The sequence below is a fragment of the Varanus komodoensis genome, unplaced genomic scaffold (genome assembly GCF_004798865.1).
Source record: "Varanus komodoensis strain SLA01 unplaced genomic scaffold, ASM479886v1 scaffold10, whole genome shotgun sequence".
In the NCBI taxonomy this organism is placed as follows: domain Eukaryota; kingdom Metazoa; phylum Chordata; class Lepidosauria; order Squamata; family Varanidae; genus Varanus; species Varanus komodoensis.
The window spans coordinates 15,682,835-15,705,554 of NW_025335269.1; the positions used below are offsets into that span (position 1 = coordinate 15,682,835).

At 39.6% G+C, this 22,720-nt stretch overlaps 1 protein-coding gene across 1 annotated transcript in view; it reads right to left on the reverse strand.

Moving 5' to 3' along the window:
- BMPER (BMP binding endothelial regulator) overlaps positions 1 to 22,720 on the reverse strand; it is a 187,664-nt gene that overhangs the window by 131,567 nt on the left and 33,377 nt on the right. Inside the window, exons 4-6 of the mRNA XM_044419150.1 lie at positions 14,172 to 14,254; positions 11,811 to 11,901; positions 9,400 to 9,482 (exon numbers count right to left, since the gene is read on the reverse strand). Coding sequence (XP_044275085.1) covers positions 9,400 to 9,482; positions 11,811 to 11,901; positions 14,172 to 14,254 — 257 coding nt within the window. The remainder of the gene's footprint in view (positions 1 to 9,399; positions 9,483 to 11,810; positions 11,902 to 14,171; positions 14,255 to 22,720) is intronic.

A 22,720-nucleotide genomic window follows, 5' to 3' on the forward strand; every position in this document is an offset into this window, starting at 1 on the left:
TGGCAAATGTTGCATCATATACTTTACATTTTCATATGACCTGTCCCTGGAAAATGTATCCAAAACTGCAATCTGCAAGCCAGAAGGATCCTAGACTCATCATAAAATGTTTAGCAAACAAAGGCTCTAATCATTGACAAGCTGTTGCTTTTACTGCTTCCTACTACAAGTTGTGGGAATCTTCTAGACCTAAATCAATTTTTCAAACAAGTGGCCCCATGAGATACCACACACATTCCATTTGAAAGCAATTTATAAAAAGTGCTTTAGCAGCTGAACATAAATCCACCACACTCTCTGGACATGTCTGCAGTAATGTGCTACGGTTTTGTTCCCTTACGGTCATTGGGGGTTATTATTCATTTATTTTCAAGCGGCTTCCAGAGGCTTTGTTTTTCTCCTCCATCTTTTGCACCTCTTCCCTGGGAAAGAACATTTTTCACATTTTCTGAGGAGTCCATTCAAACAAACATATTTATGAACTCCAACGAAGCCCCAAGCCAATAAAAATGTAGGTTCACATCATGGGCAGCCTGTTAATGGCCCACATTTATGGCTTGAACTGTGTAAACCTAAGTCTTTCCTTGTCAGTGGAAGCAATCAATCCTGGCTTGTTAATTAGGAAGGCTTTATGAACTGGGGCTTGTCAACCTTTAACATCATTATGTGTGTTCAATAAATATCCTCTGGTTTGTATACATTCTAGGGGGGAAATACAAAGGAACCCTGTCCAGCAAATGTGGTAAAAGAAACATAAAAACAGACCCTATTGGGTCAGCCCAGTGACTGATCCACCTCAGTTACCTGTCTCCACCAGAGACCAAGATGCTGGGGAGATGTATAAAAGTATGTGGTATTTATAAATCTGTACTCTAGCCTTGTACTTAGAGATACCTCATGGATGACATTGTAAACCCATAGTTTTATCTGCCATTTTGTCTTTGCCGTTGACTGCCATAATTTCTAACAGCAGAGTGGAGAAAAAAGATCTTTGTTTCAGTTCAAACTGGGAAGGTGATTATTTGAATTCCTTCAACTTTTCATTTCATGGGAATAAACACCACAGTGTTTGCTGGTCTGTACAACATGGTTACTTGGCTGCTAAATGTGTACACAGACTCCATCAAAAATATTGTTCTAGGTAACAGCAGAAGGTAGGAAAATGCTGTTCATCATGTGATGCTGCCACCATCAAGCAAAGAATTGACACCTGAAAACTACCTGCAATGTAGAAACATTTGCCTCCTTTTTACTTGCATCCAGGATGTGATTATTTTCCAGAAACACATACATTTTTACCAGCTTCTACATCCTACATGCTAGGTCATAGCATAGGATCAAAAATATTTATTATTTATTTATTTATTTAAAATTTGTGTATGCCGTCACCACATGCCACTGGCATCTTGGGACGGTTCACAATATATACAATTAAAAACAATAAAATGATCTATAGCAAATTCAATAAATGATTACATAAGAACAATATATATATATATATATATAGAGAGAGAGAGAGAGGTTTCTTATTTAAATAACCATAAATACAGCCTTGTCAAAACAGTAGAATTGGGTTTGCAACATGCAATGTTATATACATTTGACCATTTAATCAACAAATTAGGATGCAATGTTATGCATGTTTAGACCAAAAAAAAGGCCTCCACCTCACAGCATTCCCCATCTAGTCATGTTGACTGGGGGATGCTGGGAGTTGGAGGGGGTTTTTTCTGTTGAAATTAACATAGCAGTCTTAATTTATTAGCTATTCCTTCCACCCAGACCATTTCTTCTCTTCTTTCCTTTGTTTTCTTTTCCAACTGACACTCTGCATTCCATGGTGACTGAGCATGCTCAGTCTTCTTTGGGTTGTTTGGAGGAATTTTTCCCTTGGGTATTTTTTGTTAGATTTTTGTACTTTTGAAAATGTAGCACTCTCCTCAAGCATGATGTTCCCCACCCCCCACCCCGCCCCCAAAACACACATTTTTGTTGCTCAGTTGCCCCAGTTTGGCTCCATTTCCATCAACATTCAACACCGGAGTTTGTTATTAAAGAGGGTGAGGACGATGAGGATAAATAAAACATCTAGTAAGTCTGTACTATGACTGTTCCTTTGCAGCAATTGAATTTTTCCCCCCAACTATGATAGTTCACCAAATTTTTGGATGACTGAAGAAAAAATTCTTGTTCCTGCCAAAAGCCAGGCTGGAATTCTCTTAAGTTTTCATTCCACACCCATAGCCTGAGGCTCAACCTCCCACCTTACAGATTCAACTTTTTCAGATTGCATAATGGAAAAGAATCAATATACATACAAATGCCCATCACAGCAACAAAGGAAGTAAAGAGCATCTGAAATCATTTCCACCAAATGGAAGTTGAGTGAAAGACAACAGTAGCAATGTCAGCTCATTCTCAGTCAAGTGGGATTGATACTCCATTTTCTTTACACAATGTATACCTGTCAAGACTGAGCTGTGAAGGCTCTTGCTACCTGATGCAGGATTACTTGGTTCAAAAGTGAGCTGGGTGAATTCATGGAAGAAAGCAATTTGGGATATTAGACTGGGCAGATCAATACTACAGAGTAAGGCTGTTTTGAAAGCATTTGTAAAGGATAAGCATGGAGAGGATGTGGAGTACATTCTCAACTCTACAGAAATGCAACTTAACCGTGCTCATCTAAGTACACTTTGCAAAAGAGGCACTTTTCTCCCAATAACATTTAAGCATGTACAGACAATTTTTAAATGCATTATGTCTTCAAACTGAACTCACTGGATAATTTTGAGGAAGTTACAATACTTGGTTCACTCACAGCTTTTCCCCATGGCAACAGCCACAGATCTGCCCAACAAGTGTAAGTATCCCAAATTTCTGCATAAAAAGAAACAATGAGCAAGCTCCTCTTTTCAGTCTAACCTACCTCATCTAGTGATTGTCAGGAAGGATGCTACTTGCCACTTGCTACAACTAAGCCAATGGGAACTAAGTCCCAATACACCTGACTTTACTATCTATTTTCCTGCAGACTTCTAGAAAACTGGATGTGTTGTTTATATTGTTTTAATAACTGAGGTTTTACATTGCAATTTCATATTGTCTAAGCCATCCTGAGCACTTGGTGGAAGGACGGGATATAAATGCTTGTAACAAATAAAATAAATAATAAATAAAAGGCAAAAAGGTAACCCCTCTCTCCCTTCCTGCCCAATCTGTTTCATAGTACAACATTCAGCCATCTCAGCACCATAGCAGTCTAACAACTCTTTCTTGCCACTTAATGAATCAATCTGTTTCTTGCCTTGCCCTGTCCCCCCAGTTGGAGCCTGAATGTAGAATGGTCCTCTTTGGAAACTACTCAAAGGCACTCGCAGCATGGTGGTACCTCATAGCTCCGAATACCTCACATGCCAGCACTCATAAGATTATAGTCGCGGTAACATGGGTATGTAGCAGACTGCAATTAAAAGAGCCCAGTTATGGGTTTGGAATACTCTCATTTAACAATAAACTTTGCCATGGTTACAAGCCTCACATGAGGGCCACTTGCTTGCCAAAGCTGTCCTTCATGTTATTATTCTTAAACAGTTCCATCAAAAGAGGGCAAGAAAGTAATGAGATAATTGAAATCTGGCTGTTTAATACAGGCTGCAAGAAAGTGCTCGGGAAAGCCAAGAGTTCCAACACCCCTCCTCGCTGAGCAGCCCGGCAAGCTGCTTTTCAAGTTCTCCTAAATGTGTTTTCTGAATAGTAATACCTGATTAATATCACCAGTCTATCACTTCAGTGGATACTTCAAGGCGAAAGTGGTTAGGGGGAAGGGCCCAGAAAGTGCCACTGGTCCCATCAGTGCAAGTGCTGCAATATTAGCATCAGAGGGATGAATTACAGGAGGACAGCTGGGCTTCAGCAAGAGATCAGGAGAACCTTACCCTTATTTCACACATAATTGTGCTTCCCCAGAGAGCTCCAGCCATTTGAAGTCCTCTCACTGAAAGAAAGGCAATATGTAAAGGAAGAAGGGCACCGAGTGTTTTCATTTTCACTGGGAAAGCCTTAAGTTGCCGAAAGGACTAGACTGCTCAGGTGCGTGTTAATGGACTAAAGAGTTTTTCAAGCATCTGATATGAGTCAGAATGCATGCCATCTGGAATGGTAACACACAACAACTCATAACCAACATATGGATATGAAACCTGGGGCAATAAAGTCCATTTGTTTTAATCCAGCTCCCACTGAGAATAAGGTGACACACCAAAGTAAGTAGATAAAGGACTCTGAAAGCTGAACAATAAATAAATAAAGTGTGTACAGAAGCAGAAGAATGAAGTAACACTCATTGCCAATCCTGTTAAATCCAGAGATCTTATGCACTCAGAATGATTAGTGGGGGAGCTGAGAATAAACTTTGAAGCAGGGATAAAGTTTTCAGGCAAACTGCTTTGTGCATAACTAAAAACTGAATTGAGTATCATTCCCATTAAATGGCTGCTACACTCTCCTCCTGATCAAATATCTCCCACAACTAAACAGAAAGAAAGAGACAGACAGACATCTGGGAAAGGCTGCAACAGCTAAGCAAGGCATCTCAAATTAAGGGGGTTGAAAGATATAGAAAGACTCAAAAGAAAATTCCCCTAAACCCTGCCTCCTTCCCTTTGATAACAAATCATCCAAACACAGAAGTAAATAAAACCCCACTTAAACACTACAAAAAATTAAAGATGAGACCCATGCCAAAGTGGTTGCAACACCTCTGTGTGTGTGTGTGCGTGCTTGTATGAGCGCATGTGTGTATTGTATGTGTACAGATGGACAGATACTCTACTGGAAACCTCATTCAAGGACAGACCATATTGGGAACTTTAATATATCCCAGGAAAGGCTAACAAACTATTATGAGATCAATCGGACTCATTTGACTTCTCATCCTTTTAACCTAGTCAGTAAGCTTTTCTTCCACAAAAACATGCCAGATCTTGTTACAAGGGTCTGTTTTCCAGCATCCAGCCACCTCTGTTTTAGTTGCCATTAAAAGATGAAACATTGACTCTTCTAGGAAGATATATTTGTCCCGTGTATCACATGAAATAGATCTAATTCCAGATCCATCAGAATCTTGGCTTCAACAATCCTACCAATTTTAAGTCACATATCATGCTTAAAATCTTAATCTTCAACACAACTCCACCACTTACGATAAACCATACCTCTGTCCCCACAACCCCTCTGACCAGCCCAGTACTCCTGCCATGTGGCCTATTCTATCTCCAGTAAGAAACTGGATCAGACTCTTAGAAACATAGTGATAGTCCAAATTCCTGCATGATGCAGGAAATCCAAAGCTAGGATGCCACTAACTGATGGCTTGAAGACCCCCAGCAGTGGAAGGCCCCATTCCTTAGGGAAGGCTCCACTGTCAAACTGCATTTCAGGTTGGGCTGAGAAAATATCCTAACCAAACCACCGGTGAGTTGCTCAGACAATACGGAGCTAGACTGAGTAATAGCCTGGCCCCAAATAAGCCAATTGCCTGTATTCCTAAAGCTGCACATGGAGCTGCCACTGCGTTGGGTCACATCTCCCTGAGTAAAAACACCAGCACAAGGCCGCACTGATTTGCAGTCCCAACATGAAAGGTGCTTGGAAACTGAATAATACTGGGACAAGGGAAACAGGTGGGGGATAGGCACAGCCCTTCCCTTGGCTGCTCCCCAGAAAATACAGTGGCTCACCCCAAATGAGTGGGCAGGTGGCAAAGTGCACAGCTGTATTAAAATTAATTACTTCAGCCTAGCTGCATCTTTCTGGTTTATGCTAAGTATGCTGTTGTGGTATTTTAGGCTCTGACAGTCAGACAGACTTTCGTGGGAATGGGAGTTTAGAGTTGAACAAAACTATCTTGTATTTTTCCACCTACCTAAAGCTAAAACTGGGAGTGGGAAGGTGGGGAATCCTTGCAGAGACTTTTGTTTGGTTCCCCCACCACACACACACCCCTTCCACACTTAACTTCTCACAGAAGTCATGCTGAAGGACTACAATCTCAAATCACAGTGGAAACCTAATTAGGGGTGGGGAAAAATACCTTTCATCTAATAAAGTCTTCACATGTTGCAGCATATCACTCACAAGCCAGTTCCCATGCCATCGCATGACTAGATAGGTATCTGAAAGAAGACACCCGCCCTACTACTCTGATAAGAGATTTGCTGCAGCAATCTTTTTCTTAATGCGGGCGGGAGGGATCATTCAAGCACAGGCAGCAAACTTCAGCAAGTGTCTTTAAACAGGCTCCACTATTTGTGTTCAAGCTAAATTATGCAGGTGGAACCATGATCCTAATTCAAAGGAGAATAAGGTGAGGAAAAGAAGAAATTAAGAAAACAACCAAGACAGGCATGTCTTGAAGGAGACAGACTGCATTGCTCTTAAAAATTCTTCAAGTGTTGTTTCCATTGACAAACACCTTGTCCTAGAAGGAATGAAAGGGGTGGGGAAGGAAATACTGATGAACTGGCAACTTATTAATCATATTAATCAACATGCAACGCCTGCTTGATGAGGTTGAGGTGGTGTTGGGGAGGAGACGCAGCCAACTTTGCCCCGAGCAAAGAGCAAAGGAACCTTTTCTGATCAGACTTGAGCTCTATCTATTTGTGCTGAATGATTAATTGAAGCCACCAGGGGCCAGATCCTGTAAGTTATGCAACGTGTCTGTGCCATGTCCAAAGTTGCCAATATAAAACTACTATAAAGTGCTTCTGTTTAGTTTATGCTAGTTACCAGCCAAGGGCAATTATTCCAAAAATACTTGTCAATGGAGGAAATCAGAGAAGAGGACAGGAAATCACCACTTATACACCTCACTGCAGGTAAGGGGAGGTATAAAGGAGTGGCCTTATACTGAACCAGATCACTGAATCCACCAGCAGCAGCTCACCAAGGCCTCAGGCAATTATTATTTCCTGTTACTTATACTGAGGATGTCAGGCTAGCCTGGGACCTTCTAAATGCAACACTCAGGTGAAGTGTGTGTAGGTCTACTAGTCATTCTCCACCTTGGTAAGACATATAAACAACATGGCACACTATGTAATTTGGCAAACCCACATGACTTTCCATAGTTATGAAATGATTCAAATCTATCATGATACTTAATGTTCTACTGTGCAAAGAAGGAGGAAAAATCTAAAGTTCTTCAATAATCGACTGTTGGCAAATAATGACAATCAGTTCATGTAAGATCTCTCAGAGGACATACTAGATTCTTGTCACCATGAATGAGCTCAACTGAACTGAACTGATGCATGTGGTTTGTTGATATCGGTAGTCCATTTTTGTACTACTGGTATTTGTTACAGTTCACTTATTGTAACAGGTTTATGATTTTTGAACTGCAATGAATGAGTTGCCAATTGTCCTGTTTACTGGAAGTGAGATTGCCTGCAGTGGAATAACTGAAGCATCCAGCACTTCGGTGCACCACGGAAACATTTAGATTGGCGGACTCCAAAGTTTGCAAACAAGAGCTATATACATTTCTCTTTATTCTATTGATTTCATTGTTCTTATGTTTATCAGAACTTGTACATTTAGTATGATATATAGGCAGTTAGCTGCTATATTTGCTTTATGTATAACTGTGGTTCAGACTACAAGAAAATTTTGCAATTCAGATCTTTGCACATTTTATTTCTAGATAAACCCACAGGACCAACAGAGAAAGAAATTAAACCAGTATTTAGCCATCTGCATAGGCTGCCAGTTTGTTTCCAGATCATAGTACCAATTTTAACTAAGGCTCTAAATGGCTGGGGGCCACATTATGTGAAATGGCATCTCCACCCATTCAGACCCTAAGTCACTCCCCTAAGGACTTTTCCTTGTACTTCTGCAACATGAGGCAAGGTGTGTGGCTACAGGAGAAAGTGCCTTCTAGTGCAGGCACTTGCTCTACTGAAAAATGCTTCCTGCAGCCAGGCTCTGATAATGCCTGTGGCATGGTCTTTTCAGCACCAGGTGAAGGCCTTTTAATTCTCTCATAAGCATTTTTAGTGCTTCTATAGCTTCACACTGTTTTATTCTCTGTTATTTTTACTTTGAGTGTGCACGGTGTACTGTTTCCACTCACTTTATCATGGTTTTGTTATATGTTCTTTTATCACCATTTGCTTTTGTGTGGTTTTTTTGACAATGCCAGTTCTGGGCAGTCTAAAACTAAACTAAATAAATAAATAGAATGCACAGCTACTCAAAAGTAGCCCCTTGGGGTTTAGGTTAAGTGGATACAGGTTTTCACCAAAATCTTTTCTCCATGGGCTAGTGTTACCCATGTAATTACAATTATTTTCTGCATATTTCACATTTGTGACATGAATTTAAAATGCATATTCAGCATCAGCTGACAGCTCACGTGTGACACACAGCCATACAATAAGACATAGCCACTTTGCTATAAAGGGTTGCATGTTGCCAGAGCGGCATGGGAGTACAGCAGTAATTGCATGTCTCAGGCAAAACACACCACAGGCAGATGAAACTTAAGACAACTTATTTTTAAAGGAGGGGTGATAAGACATGGGCCAGATTGACACTTCTACCCATTCCAGAGATCCTGCCAAATTGTACTCATGATATTGTGTATGCTTGCTCACAATTTTACACATAAGGAATAGAAAAGTGCTTTCAGGTTGGAAGAAATTAATATATCCCACACTTTAATGTTACACCTCCTTGCCTGTTTTGTATGTGACATACACACAATATGCACATATGTAGTATGCAGTTCTGTGCCCACAAATATTTTACCTTTAACTGTGAAGTCTGTCCTGCTAGATGGCTATACATTTACAAAGGTGCTTAACCACTCAGGGCGATGTCATTTTGTGCACATTTCCAGACTGCTACTGTTAAAATGAAGTTGTGGCCTTCCAAAACACAGAGACCAGTCAAGGTCTGGTCAGCCATTATACTGGTCATGCTCCCTGACAGGCACCTGTTTCCAGCATTTGCTGTATTTTTCTATAAGGCATCAATTGGTCCTTGCTCTGAATACTGAAAATGGGGTAAGACCAATTTTCCTTGCATTCACCATGTCATGCAGCAACACCTTGAGTGGCAGGTGGCGACAGAGGAGAGACATCAACAGATGCCCACTGATAAGATATTTATAAATTGTTTATATCTGTGCCATTAACAAGTCCAAATTTCTACACCCACCTAAATCCAATACTTTATATTCCATGTGGCATTTTCACTACACAGAAAGAAACAGCTGTGTCATAAATATTCTTTTGCTCCCAGAATCGGAGCTCTAAATCAATTAATAATAACACTTTTATAATTATTATTTTTAAATTCATATGTACTGATACAATGCCAAAGACTTACAATACAAGCACACGTGATGCATTTGTTTCCTTCAGGCCGAAATTCCTCACCTTCATAGTAATGTCTACTTTCAAATGTACAACCTGGAAAAAAGGCATTTTTAAATATGTTTTCCCACTACATGCATATATTACCTCATAATATAACTTCAGTAAAAGCACCACAGGAGAAAAGTATTACTAGTCATAACTGTTTGGAAATCACAGGTTAAGATAAAATCATTATCTAAAATTATATGAGTATATATGGGGATTCTTGTTAATTGTATTTCTTTTCCAAACCTTTAGGCATACCACATTAGCATTTTAAATCTTATCTTTATAACTGCAAAGGCCTTGGAACTTAATTAAAACACATTAAGCAGAAAGCTCTGATTAATGCATTACACATCTTGGGAATGCTGGTTTTAAAAAACATGGAAAATCCACAGCTATGTAATCCTGTTAGGTCATAACTGGATGCCACAATTATCTACGATTATATTACGTAGAATCCAGAGAAAGTCATTGTGAACCTAATTGGTGGGAGATCACTTTAAGTGATGAAGAATTGAGGTAGAAATTGTTCATGATAAAGAAAAGCATCCTTCTGCATGCTTGGCTTTGGCTAATATATATTTATTTATTAAAACATTTTTATGCCGCCCCATTCACCGAAGCTTACAACAACAACAATAATGTCACAAAAATATATGACAAAGTGGACAATATAAGGCTGGTACACAGACTAAGGTATCAATATAAATGAGCTTTGTATGCTCAGTGATGATCACACAAAATTACTTCCATGTATAATGGCTGAAGGATGGAACACCATGCATGGCAACCCAACCCAACCCAAAGTGATTGGAATCAAAGTACCACTCATCCTCCACAAGACTAGCCTCACTGCCCTTAAATCGTCATGAAGCAATTTATGCTGGTCTAAAGTAAGTTATTGTTAGTCATATGAACTGCATGATGAAGACAGTAATAATCAATGGAGCAATTCTTGCATTGAAGTATCCACAGAAGTTCTGTAAGGTTCTTGTGGGTTCTTGTATTGTTCAGTATCTTCACACTTCAATACATACGACCAGTGAACAACAGTGCGAATAATACAATTATGAAATTTTCAGTTGATAGAAAACACTGCTTCAGTTATATTCCAATTACTTTAGCATAATAAAAGGTGAACTTTCCAAATGTTCTCAGATTGGAAATGTGGGAATAAAGAGGGAGGAAATGAATCAGCGATGATAAATAAAAAGCACTCTATAAGGAATAGAACAAATAAACATACAGACATAAAATGAAAAGGATGCAGCATACTAAAGAATTTTGTAGGCATGATACTAGATAACAAACTGAATTTGAGCCAAAGATATGATGCTGTAGCTTAAAAAACATATTCTGTTATCAATGGCAGCACTGTTCCCAAGAATCAATCTTGCAGAATCCCAAGATCCATCAGCTGGAACCAGAAGCAACAGACATACGTTTGGTCGCTAAAGAAATTTGTTTGGCACACCAGACCTGAACTAAAAACCATGCCAGTATACCAAAAGCCATTCCTGGTTAGTGCAAACTCTCTTCATTCCTTTACTGTTGCTCTTATTAAACAATTGGGAGCCAGAAATCTTTGCTGGTCTATTAATATCACCCAAAGATCTAAGCTCAACCCACCCATGTCCTGCACTTGGGAAGTAGTTCTCTATGAAGCTTTGGTAAGGTTTTGTTTGTAATACTAGGGATATGCACTTTCCACCCCAAGTTCTCAGTATACACAGAAATTCTGTGAAGTTTCCTTACTTTTAAAGACTACAAGAGTAAACTGAATGTGCACTGGAGTACACAACCAAACTAAGGATGCAGCCCAGTGATTTCAAGGAGAGGAGTTTTCAGAGGTGCTTTGCCATTGTTAAATCCATGGCTAACTGAGACCACACTAGCACACCTAAAATTTAAATTTAAAAGATGCTTGGCATGCAGTGAACTTAGAGAAGAGAGAAAGTGGGTCAGAGTCCAAAGAGCCAAGCTGAGGAAATAGGACAGATTTCCACCCGCAAACCAGATTCCTCACTCAACCCTCAGGCTGAAGAATAGGGCCCCCAGAGAAACCCACTGTCTTCCAGCTGAAGCCTTTACCTCCAAGAAGGTGATCAATATTAGAAAAGGAACTCGCATACAGAAGCTGTGAGAATAAGGGGAAGGGAATGGGCATGTTGTCATATGGGAAAAAACAGAGATGAGGTGAGAAACCAATAGTTAAAATGATCTAAGTGCAAGAAGGAACACAGCTTCAAATATATGAATGCATCTGTTTTCCTAAAAAGCTCCCTTTCATGCTAAACCCCTTTAAAAAATTAAAGGACCCAGAGCCATTTTCATATACCATAGATATATATACAACACTGTCTCTTTAAATCTTACCTGGACATGTGGGACAGCACATTCCTGGCTGTTTTAAAGGGTTTTTACAGTGGACAACACAGTGAATCTCAGATTCTGTTATCACTCCTTCCTGTCAGAAAGCACAACAAACTCAGCAGTTATTCATAACAGAAAAAGATAATATTGCATACACTTCAAAGATAACTACAGAAATGAATGATATAGGCAACAAATGTAATGGTAAAGAAACTGATCAGAGGCTTAAAGCACCTTCATGTAAAGTTTAAAGCAGTTTTTGTACATTACACATCTGTAATGCAAGTATATTTAAATGTGAAGTACTATGTTTCACTGAAGAACCTGAAGTGGAGATCAGGGAGGGGCCCTGAGATGAGCTGTGGGCAGTCTTTGCTGTTCAGAAGATGACTGAAAACCAGTTATCAATTAGTACCTGATAATGGCACACTGTGGTCTATACGAAGATTAATCTAAATGCCAAAGAGTGCTTTGGCCTTCTCATCCAAACCTGCTAGATGTAGCTATGTGGTAGGAAACCATAAAGGCAGCAGGGGGCAGGGGATTCCAGTCTTGTCTAAAGTCCTCTTAGCACACAGGTGAAGTGAAAATAACCAGCCATTCTGCTTTGATGGTAAGAGACCTGATAAAAACATCCCTCCTATCCTACTTCCTTGGAAGAAAGGGGCTTATAGAAAAAAGATAAAAGGTTCTCTTTCTACAGAATGGAAGCGTCTTATCTCTGATGTTCCTGCTGATAGAGGTCTAGTAAATGATCATTTTCACCATGCCTTGCTCCAGAAGTCTAAAACTTGATAAGTACAAGAGATCTCTGTGCACAGGTTGCTGTTTTCTGATGGATCTGTTTGCATTCCTAAGCACAGAGGGAAAGAGCCTTTTTAAGATTTCCAAAATTGTGTTTTAAATAAGAGTTGACTGGCCAATTTCTGCTATTAGGCAGTAAAAGGGACAAAAATATGAAGGCCAAAACCAGCCTGAACTTAACATAAATACTGGCTGCACATTTAATCCTTCCCTCATTCTCTATAACACATATTTATTTATATTCTGAAGTCACAGTGTTGCGGGGTTTTCTTGCTCGTAAGAGGCAGACTATGATTACAGGCATGAAGGCAGGGGAATGGCAGAGGATAGCAATATCAGGGTATGCTTATGTTGCTACAGATGTGGCAGAGCGAAACTGAGCGAGGGGATGTCACTTGTGATCACAGTCATTAGTTTCAGGCTATATGCATTTTCTGGCCTCAAGTGTTTCTTTTTCACTCTTTTTGATGCTTCAGATCCTGCTTTTCAGTTCAAAAGTTTTCAGAGTGGCTCCCAATATACAGTCAAAATAATAACAGGATAAAACCTTATAAAATGGAAGAGCAATGTTACCAGATAAATGGAGACCTTTAAAAAAGTGCTTCTAAGGCCTGGAAGACTTGAATAAGGGTTTCATCTGGCATTGGAAGGGCAAAAGGCTTGATACCAAGCCAATCTCTTTGGAGGAGCACTGCCAAAGCCAAGCTGCCATCACACAGCTGGCTTATCTCCGGCCAACAGTGACCTCATATCCAATGGCAGTGAGATCCAATGAAGATCCTCTCCAATGGTCCTGGGACCACTGATAGCTTTACAGGTCCATAACAGCACTTGAATTATGCCCAGAAAGTACCTGGGAGTCAATGAAGCTATTAAAGATGGGCAAACATTATTTTATTCTAGTCACTAATCTATCCACCACATTTTGAACCAACTGCACTTTCTGAAAAGCCTTCCAAAGTTGTCCTGTATGAGCTTCAGTCTGCAGGCATCATAGACACTTAGGATCCTGCCTGAATCTAATCAGGTTTGAAAAATCTGACATATGTTTTATCCTTACGTATCCTCCAAATGTATTCTCAAACTACAAGATCCAAGAACTAAACATTTACTGTTTGGCTTCTGTAACCCACCAGTATCAAGGAAAAGTAACATTTAGACATACCCTGTAACATTTTTGGGTTTGAGAAGCCTAAGGCAAGTTTCATATTTAATATAAACATTTCAGATTTTCAGAAACCCACTCCGTTAACATCTTGAATCCATTTCTCTGCCTAAAAGTGCTTTCACAGAAGGCGCTGGATCTTTCCCTGGGGAAGTCTTTATTTTCTTGCTATTTTCATAGGCAAATGTCCCAGCAAAAGAATATATACAGCAATGCCCTTATGCCAGTGGTGCCTTCCATTCTCTACGTGTGTGTAGATTCTTCATTTATCTCTCAATTCATGATCAAGTTCACTATGTTAATCAATACAAGATAGCAGTTTCTTCCTTTTCTGAGATTTACAATTTCCAGAAAGCCAGCCTTTTTTTAAAAAATCCATTCATTCCATTCCCTACCTGACACTGGTGCATGATGCAGGGGTTGTCTGGAGCCTTCCATGCCATTGAACTATTATATAAATTTTGTTCATAACTGCAACCTAGAAAGAAAAGAAAATGGGAATAAAGCAAAGTTGTTCTTTTTATGTTAGCCATCAGCACAAAACTACTAAAAACCACCACATTCTTTAAATGGCTCTTCTTTGTAAGGATAATTTGCTGTCAAGAGAACATCTTGGCTTCTAAAAAAAGTCACCACTTGGAAAATAAAGGAAGTTGCTAATCTCATGGACCAGAAATTGCTAACATCACACAATATAAGAGCAAGGGACCCACCAAAAAGAGTGAGAAGCAATTGCATAGTTACTTGTATGATGGAGTTTTAGTAATATTGACCCCTTTCTAACTTTTAGATAAGGAGAAGAAGACTGAAGGAAGGAAAGGAAAAGTAAAGAATTCCTTTCATTTTAGCAATCTAATGTTACTAAAATAAAAGGCACTGCCTATGAAAACAGCAAGAACATTCTTATGCATTTATCCAAGTCACATAATCTGTCTCCCAGCTCTGTTCATTGTTCAGGAAGTTGCAATTGCACAGAAATATTGCTGTAAACCATTTAATCAAGCTTTGAATGTTTGCAAAATTCTTCCAAAAATTGCCTGAGTGGTAAATACCTTCCACTTTGGCAAGTTTATTCAGCCAGGTAGAATTCCACCTGCTACATGACTGAGCACAGAGCATATTTGGCTCAGAAAGCAGCAATTACCAAATTCCTCACATTCAGAGATATCCGTAAAGGCACTGCTTTCCATCCTGCTCATTGCACCATAATCAAGCATTAAGACCATTCATACTGTTTATCTAACAAATGAAGAGGAGAAAACTTCTGGATTAAATCAAGGGGGAGGGAGAAACGCTGGTTTCATATCGGGGTCATCCTTAACTAGAGAGAATTAAGGTGCAAGGCCACTTTAATTTCAACTGTACTGCGCCAAATTGTACCTGCTATAGATTTACTTCAAACTTTCAGGCAATCACATAACTTACTATGGCAAAAGAGCACTGCTAAGCCTCCAGGGCATTTTTTTTTGTTTTTGTCACAAGAAAGAAAAAGTGATATTACCTACTTAAGGGCACAATTCTGTGCATGTTTAGACAGAAAAAAGTCCTGTGATTCCTAATGTGCTTCTTCCACCCACCCCACTATCCAAACAAGCACAGGATTGTGCCCTGGAAAAGAATCGATTTTGCATCTTCTGGACATCTAGCCTTATCAAGATCTATCATAGAGCTTTGGGCAGCATATTTTACTGGTTGCACCACATTCCTGCTTCCAATTACTATCTCTTTCTGCCATTTTCTTTAAAATGAACTTCACCCCATGGCAGAGGAGTAACGTTTTGGCTCCCCCCCCCCCCCAAAAAAAAAAAGTCTGAAGTCTAAAGCCAGCCATGGTTTCTTTCAATATTCAGAAAGCAAATCCTAATGCTAGAATATCTACTCAGGCAGATATTTACTGTATCTATGGCATGACAATAGTAATTGCACTATTAATCAACATTTTAAGAAATCATCAAGTTTTATTTTTATTTCAGTTTTATGAAATATTCTTGAAGTAGCACACAAGAACAGTGAACAGTTCATCAATACATAGATACAACAGCAACAATCACAAATATATCGAACACGTTTCATAATCTAGTGTTTAAAGCCACCATAACATATCTTGGGCGGTTGGATGTGTCACCATAAGACCTGTAAGATGCAGGTGTAACTCAAACTGCACGGACTTTATATGAATTCTGGGGATCCCAGCATTAACTTTTAACAAAACTTCTAGCTCTCACTGTTGACAAGAGATGTGAAAACGAATTGCTCAAAAGTCAAAGGATAGGATGCAAGAACATGCTCACTATGTTGAACTCTTATGTTGCTTTAGTCTGTAACCCACATCCAGCTCTGACCATGTGCAACTTGTAATCAAGTGCAGCAACTGGGAGCAACAGGTAAGGAAGTCCAATCACCACATGAGTTAATCTAAGAACCAGTCAGATCAGTGAAGCCCAGAAAAACATGGCCAGAGAGATGCATCTCTGCATTAGTAGCACGTACAAAAACATAAACTTCCTTTCTAAATTAGGGTTCATTCATACACATCTTCTGGGGGCAGGGAACTATATTTGCACATTGAAGGATAAAAATCTCTAAATAAGGATCCTGAATAAAAAATAGAGCATGCCTACCCCCTATAGTTTGGAATCTACCATGTTTGCAAAAATGCTGTACAGATTAATGGGCCCTGTCTATTTTTGCCTATGACTCCAATGAATGTACTATGTCTACTGATTGCAACATCATCTCATAATAATTATTCTGAAAGCAGGCAAGCAATGTGTGTACATAAGTCATGATCCCCCTGATCAGTATACAGTTTCAGTGTGTCCCCTAGTGTTATATAAGCTGCCCACCCTTTTCCTGGAGAGTTCATTCAAAGTGGTCAGTTTGAAAATCAGAATCCACTGGGATTTTTGCTTATTTTAGGCTTGCAGGAATTTTATAAATAAGTAATTTCCTATCATCTCAAGAGGAAATATTCATGGTAACATACTGTAGCTTGGCCCCACAACTCCCTTTTCCTTAGTGCAGTTTCGCATTCTTTTTCTTTTTCTGCTTTTTTCTCTTTTTTAAAGGCTCCTTTGGCATGAAAAATAAACATCGGGGGAAAACATTCAAGGACATGTTATATTTAATTCTTGATAAATTGCTCCTCAGAGGAAAGTCCAGACAAATATAAAAAGGCCAACAATACCCTAAAAGAAATCCTCTGCATTTTGTAAACATTTATATATTGACCAAGTTAAAATAACTGCAAATCCTGTAATTGCAGGATATGAAATGCCTCTTCCCTAACTTAATAAAATCATTACCATTGCTCCAAATTTTGTATGAACTTTATTCATAGAGTTTTACTGATGTTAAATATGTAATAATCTTCATTTATTCATTAATTAGGAGTGGTGCAGACATAACTCTGAATCATTGCTAATACAATGGAAATGGACTACTCTCCCTCTCTCATACAATTTCCATGCCACTATTAACTGTCCTTCATCATTTTGTCTACACTGAGATTAAACATATGCCTTCAAAACACAGGATTTTACACCAAAGACTGAAGCATGTTACCAATTCCAGGTTAGCCATCAGCAAACCATGGTTAAGGACAAAGCACGGGGAACTCTCACTTTTTAAAATCAGATTACTAGAGCTCCGATACCTTAAGAATCCAAATTACTCCACTCACACAAAGAAGCATGAAAATACATGCTTTGGTGTTTTCTTTGGTGTTCTGTACTGTTACACATAAACAGATTATCAATAAACCATTCTCCATGACATGTTGAGGGGGGAAGGGAAAAGTTTTACTTTGCATAAGAACTTGGGTAACCCACATGTTGCCCAGTGTTTTGTTCCATGCTCTCACTGCTTCTTTTAAGTCACAGTTCTCTTCTGTAGTTTGCACATGAGATGCTCATTTTTGTTATTTGTAAATTCTGGGGGTTATTCCATGTGTTTCTCATTCATTGTTTTGAACCACACAGAGAGCTCTGGCTATTGGGTAATATAGAAATAATAAAAACAACAATAATACTAACAATAATAGAACCATACAAAAATGCAATCTATATTAAATTGTTCTATATGCATGTTTCTTGAAGCTGCTAAGCCTAAACATTCTCTTACTGTGTAACATTTTTCACAAATGGTGCAAAACTCTTATCGTATCCTTCACCAAATTTCTAGGAATAGCCTTTGTGGACAAGCCAGATCTTGTATCAATGTATCTTTCCTTCTGTACCCTGCTTGTTTTGAAAGATCCACTAGCACTCTGTGGCCTTTTTGTCAACAGGCAGTTTTGTAAGAGTCCACATTTGCTTAGTGCCTCTAATTCTTCTTGTGCGGCCTTTTTTCTATTTGCTTGCTTCTGCCCAAGATATCCCCTTTACTTCTTTCCATGATGTTGGCTCTTGTGACAATACCAACTTTGCAAAGCAGGTGAGTTGTTCAGCTGGGATTCAGCTATTGCACCAGGACGAATATCTGAGATTTGGTTCAGTAGTATTGTCTGCTTCCACAGCAACCTCTTCTATTTCACCTGCTGGCTCTCCAAGAGCTTCCACCTATACTTCATCCTCAGGTTGTGTTTGGATGTCTGGCAATGTTCCTCACTGCCACCTTCAACTGCTGTGTAGTCATGACTCCTTTGCAGGCATCACTGGCTCTACCCTTCTCATTTATCAAAGTACACCACATTGCATAAAATATTCTTGTCCAACTTTGAGTTCAGGTTCCTGAATTCCTTTCTTCTTGCAGCCAACCATGATGCTTTCCTCAGCGCCTTTCCTTTGGAATGAACATATAGATGTGGCTTCCAAATGCTTTGGGGTGATTTATGCAGAGTTTATGGTATAACTAACTCATAATATGGTATATTATGAGTATACGGCATTATACTCATGCCATAACTGCTAGGAAGTTTTGTCAGTAGCCTTGGCTGGCAGTCTATTTTATAAGTAAATGGCTGGCATTACAGTTTAATGTCTTTCAGGAAGTTCCGCATCCAGCAACATGCACTTCACCATGTCCGTTGGTGAGCAATTATTTTTTTCTGCAGTCCGATTTTATTCTGAGTTTTGGGGAAATATAAGTCTGCTTTCTTAAGTTTGCCTGTCTGTGGCACAATATTTACTCACCACCATTGTTGCTTGGAACAGTTTCAGCCTTGTTGAACTTGTTCATCGCTTTGGCAACATACTCTTTCAGCATGTGTGCAGCTTGGGGTTTCTCTGTTAGCAGTAAAGCACACAGTAACTGGACAAATCATCTAAAGAAAGTATCTGTTCCATCCAGCTGAAGCCAGTTGCATGTGACTGCACACTGTGAATCAGCTTCAGAGGTTTTCTTGAGACTATCTGGCTTTGCTTAAGGTTTGGTGGCCTTTCCTTTATGCATGTCATGCATTTATGATCCGGATCGATGCACTTTTTTGTATCAATGCTTCTTACCCTCTTTAGGTCTGGAATGGCACTCACACTGCCATGTGCAAACCACCTACCTAATGTACTTTGATTGATAGCATTTGCCCTTTCTTCCTGGCAGCCTAGTTCAAAGACTCTGTCCTCAAAGCCTCTGGCATACAGCTGACCTTCAAAAGAAATGGTGGAGCATTTCTTGTTCAAGTGTACATCAAATTGTTTTTCTTATTAGTGTGGAAGCACTCAGTTGAGTTCCCTTTAGTCCCAGAATGAACCAGCCTTCTGCTGTTATCACGTAACCCACATTTTGGGTTTTGCATTTTAAATAAATACTACCTTCGTGCAACAGCTTTTCCATCAGCTAACTGCACACTCCCATTTACATCTGGGTTTTGTTCCTGGAATAAATTAGTATCTGAGGACATGTGTAAAGATGTCCCACTGCCAGTCAGTCTTGTAAGTTTGTACTTCTTGTTTGGGTTGAATTACTGTGACTTGGACACCCTCTCTCCCTCAAAGAAGCTAGGTCTAAATCCAGAAGACATTAGCAACTATAGGCCTGTGGCCAACATTCTCTTCTTTTGGCAAGGTGGTGGGCAGGTAGCTCCAGGCACTCTTGGAGGAAACAGATCATCTGGACCTGTTTCAGTCCAGCTTCAGACCTGGTTTTGGGACTGCAACTGCTTCAGTTGCCCTGTGGACTGACCTTTGCCAGGAGAAAGACGGGGGAATGTGTCTCTGTTGGTTCTCCTGGACCTCTCAGCAGCTTCTGATACCACTGACCATGGTATCCTTCTGAATAGGCTTGTTGAGCTGGGAGTTGGGGGCCCTGCTTTGCATTCCTACTTCACCAGCCAATTCCAGAAGGTGTTGCTGGGGGGATAGTGCCTCGGCCCCATGGCTTTTACACCATGGAGTGCTGCAAGGTTCCATCCAATTCCCCATGCTGCTCAACATCTACATGAAACAGAAAGAAGTCATAAGGAAGTTTTGGCTCTACCTCTCATTTACATCTAATCCAGGTGAAGCAGTGACAATGCTGAACTAGTGCCTGGGTGCAGTGATGGAAGTGATGAGGGCTAATAAAACTGAAGCTTCATCCAGGCAAGACAGAGGTGCTATTGCTGGGGAGCGCCTCAGTCCAGGGAGATGTTATCTGCCCTGTTCTGCTTGCTTTGGTACTGCTTCTATAGGTGTTTCATCGTGTTGCCTTGAACGCAGGTGGGTGGCTCTTTTCCTTGTATCTGCTTGCTTTGCCATAGCCAGCTTTCAAGATGTCTGCTCCTCAGTATGGTTTCAGTAGTCATGTAATTTAAGCCATTCTGTGTTTCAGACTTCTCCTAGATCTTTGTCTCAAAGCTTCTCCTCTAATGGAGCTCAGTAAATCACTTAGCATTCTTTCCTTTGTATTAAACATTGACGCAAATGTGGAGTAGCTTTGTGGTGGTGGCAGAATCATGCTGTGAGGATGCCTTTCCTTGCTAGGGACTGGGAAACTGATTTAGGGCCAGATGGTTGGAGCCAAATACAAGGTAATTCTGAAGCAAACCATATTTCAGTCTGCAAGGGACTAAGGGTAGAAATTCCCCTTCCTGTAGGACAATGACGGTCAACATGAAGACAAAGTAACACTGGGGTGGATTAAAACCAGGAACTTGAATGTCTTAGGATGTTCAAGTCAAAGGCCAAATGTCAATTTAAGAATTTGTGGCAAGTCTTGAAGGTTGCTGTTCACCAGTAGTATCCATCCAGCCTGACAGAGCTGGAGTTTTGCCTGGAAGAATGGAGAAACATTGCAGAATCCAGATGTGCAAAATTACAGCGATGTACCCAAGAAAACTCACAGCTGTAATTGCTCCAAAGATGCCAGTTTGTTTTTATTTACTCAACTGTTGTGCTACAATAAAAATATTTTGCTCCTTTACTGAGTTGAGTGTACATCAAGTGGCAACCATGCCAGCTAAATCTATTTTAATTCCAAGTAGCAATGCAACAAAATGTGGAAAAAATCAAAGCAAGGTGAATACCGTAAATACCCTTTCTGTCTGAAATTCTAGGCTGCTATCCTTCTGTTTTCTGATTGGTATTAACTGCTGCTATGAAGGCCCATGCCCCTAAAGAAAATTATGGCACAATAGCTATTTGAAAGGCATTCATGGGAAAGCTGTTCCAGGAAAAAGTCACAAACAAAGAGCAGCTCACCATACAGATAAGAACAGTCTCTCCCTCCTAGAGAACAAATGAAATTCTCTGGTGATTTTTTTCATGGTTTGCTCTATTGTAAGGATTCAGCTGCACTAGTCAGTCCAATGTGATTTTCAAGGTTATCTTCATAACCATTTATCAACACTGCAGTTAAGTCTAGTCTAATGTGTAGTCCAGCCAACCTGGGTTGACAGATCTATAAACATAATGGTCCATCCCAAATACTGTGCAGAAATAATAGAATTCTTGAGATAACATAAATAAATAAAATGTTGTGTGTTTTTCAAGTCACTGTACTATACTTGTTAGAGTATTGGATTGGGGACTTGGGGGAAACCGGATTCTAGCCTTTACTCAGCTATGGGTGACTTTGGACCAGTCGTTCACTCTCACATCTAACCCACTTCACAGAGTTACTGAGAGGATAAAATGGAACTTAAATAGGCCACCTTGGATTCCTCACAAAAGTAAAAAAGTAAGGATATAAAAGTAGTGGAAATGATGATGACAACTTCCTAAAACCAACAACCTAGTCCGACATTTCTTTGTCGGAAATGGAAAATCCTCCATATTCTTGCTAGCTTCATAAAATTTTCCAGATTTGAGCAGTAAACCATTTGATGGCATTTGGAAAATTAATCCATGGGCTACCTTGATCTATCAAGCAACTAAGACAGGGTTGCTTCCACCCTGCATTCTGGAAAGCCACATGTTTAAAAAATCTTAGAAGATCGATTTGTTATAAGAAGTGGCATTTAAAATTGTTGCAATGTTCATTACTCACTATATATATGAAAGTGTGTTCTTACTCATCAGTGTATGATTTTTTTAACATGCATGATGGACAAATAGACACCTGAAACACTAACTGTGGGATGCCCTTCCCAGGCAAGGGTTAGAAATAACAAGAACCACTCAAAGCAAATGTCATACTGATTTAAAAAAATAGCAGTTCTGTTTTACTGTTGTCACAGACAGTATGAGGGCATACACAATACAAACATATCGGTTTTATACAATTTCAATTGTCATTAAAGAATCCTGGCAATTATAGTTTAGTAAGAAGTGCTGGAAATTCTTTGTTAGAATTCTAACTTGAAGACCATGTCCTATCAGGGACCTTTGAAGGAGCTGCAGAAGAGACAAGCGGCAATGGGACAGGCATCTTCAGGGGCTGTCACATAAGCAACACCAATTATCTCTGGAGCTGTGACTGGTCCCCATTCTCTCCACATTCAGGAACAAGGCCAAGATACCTTTTTTAAAGTCAGTTTTTAAAAGTGTTATTACAGTTTTAATGTTGCTTTTAAATGTTGTATTCTGTT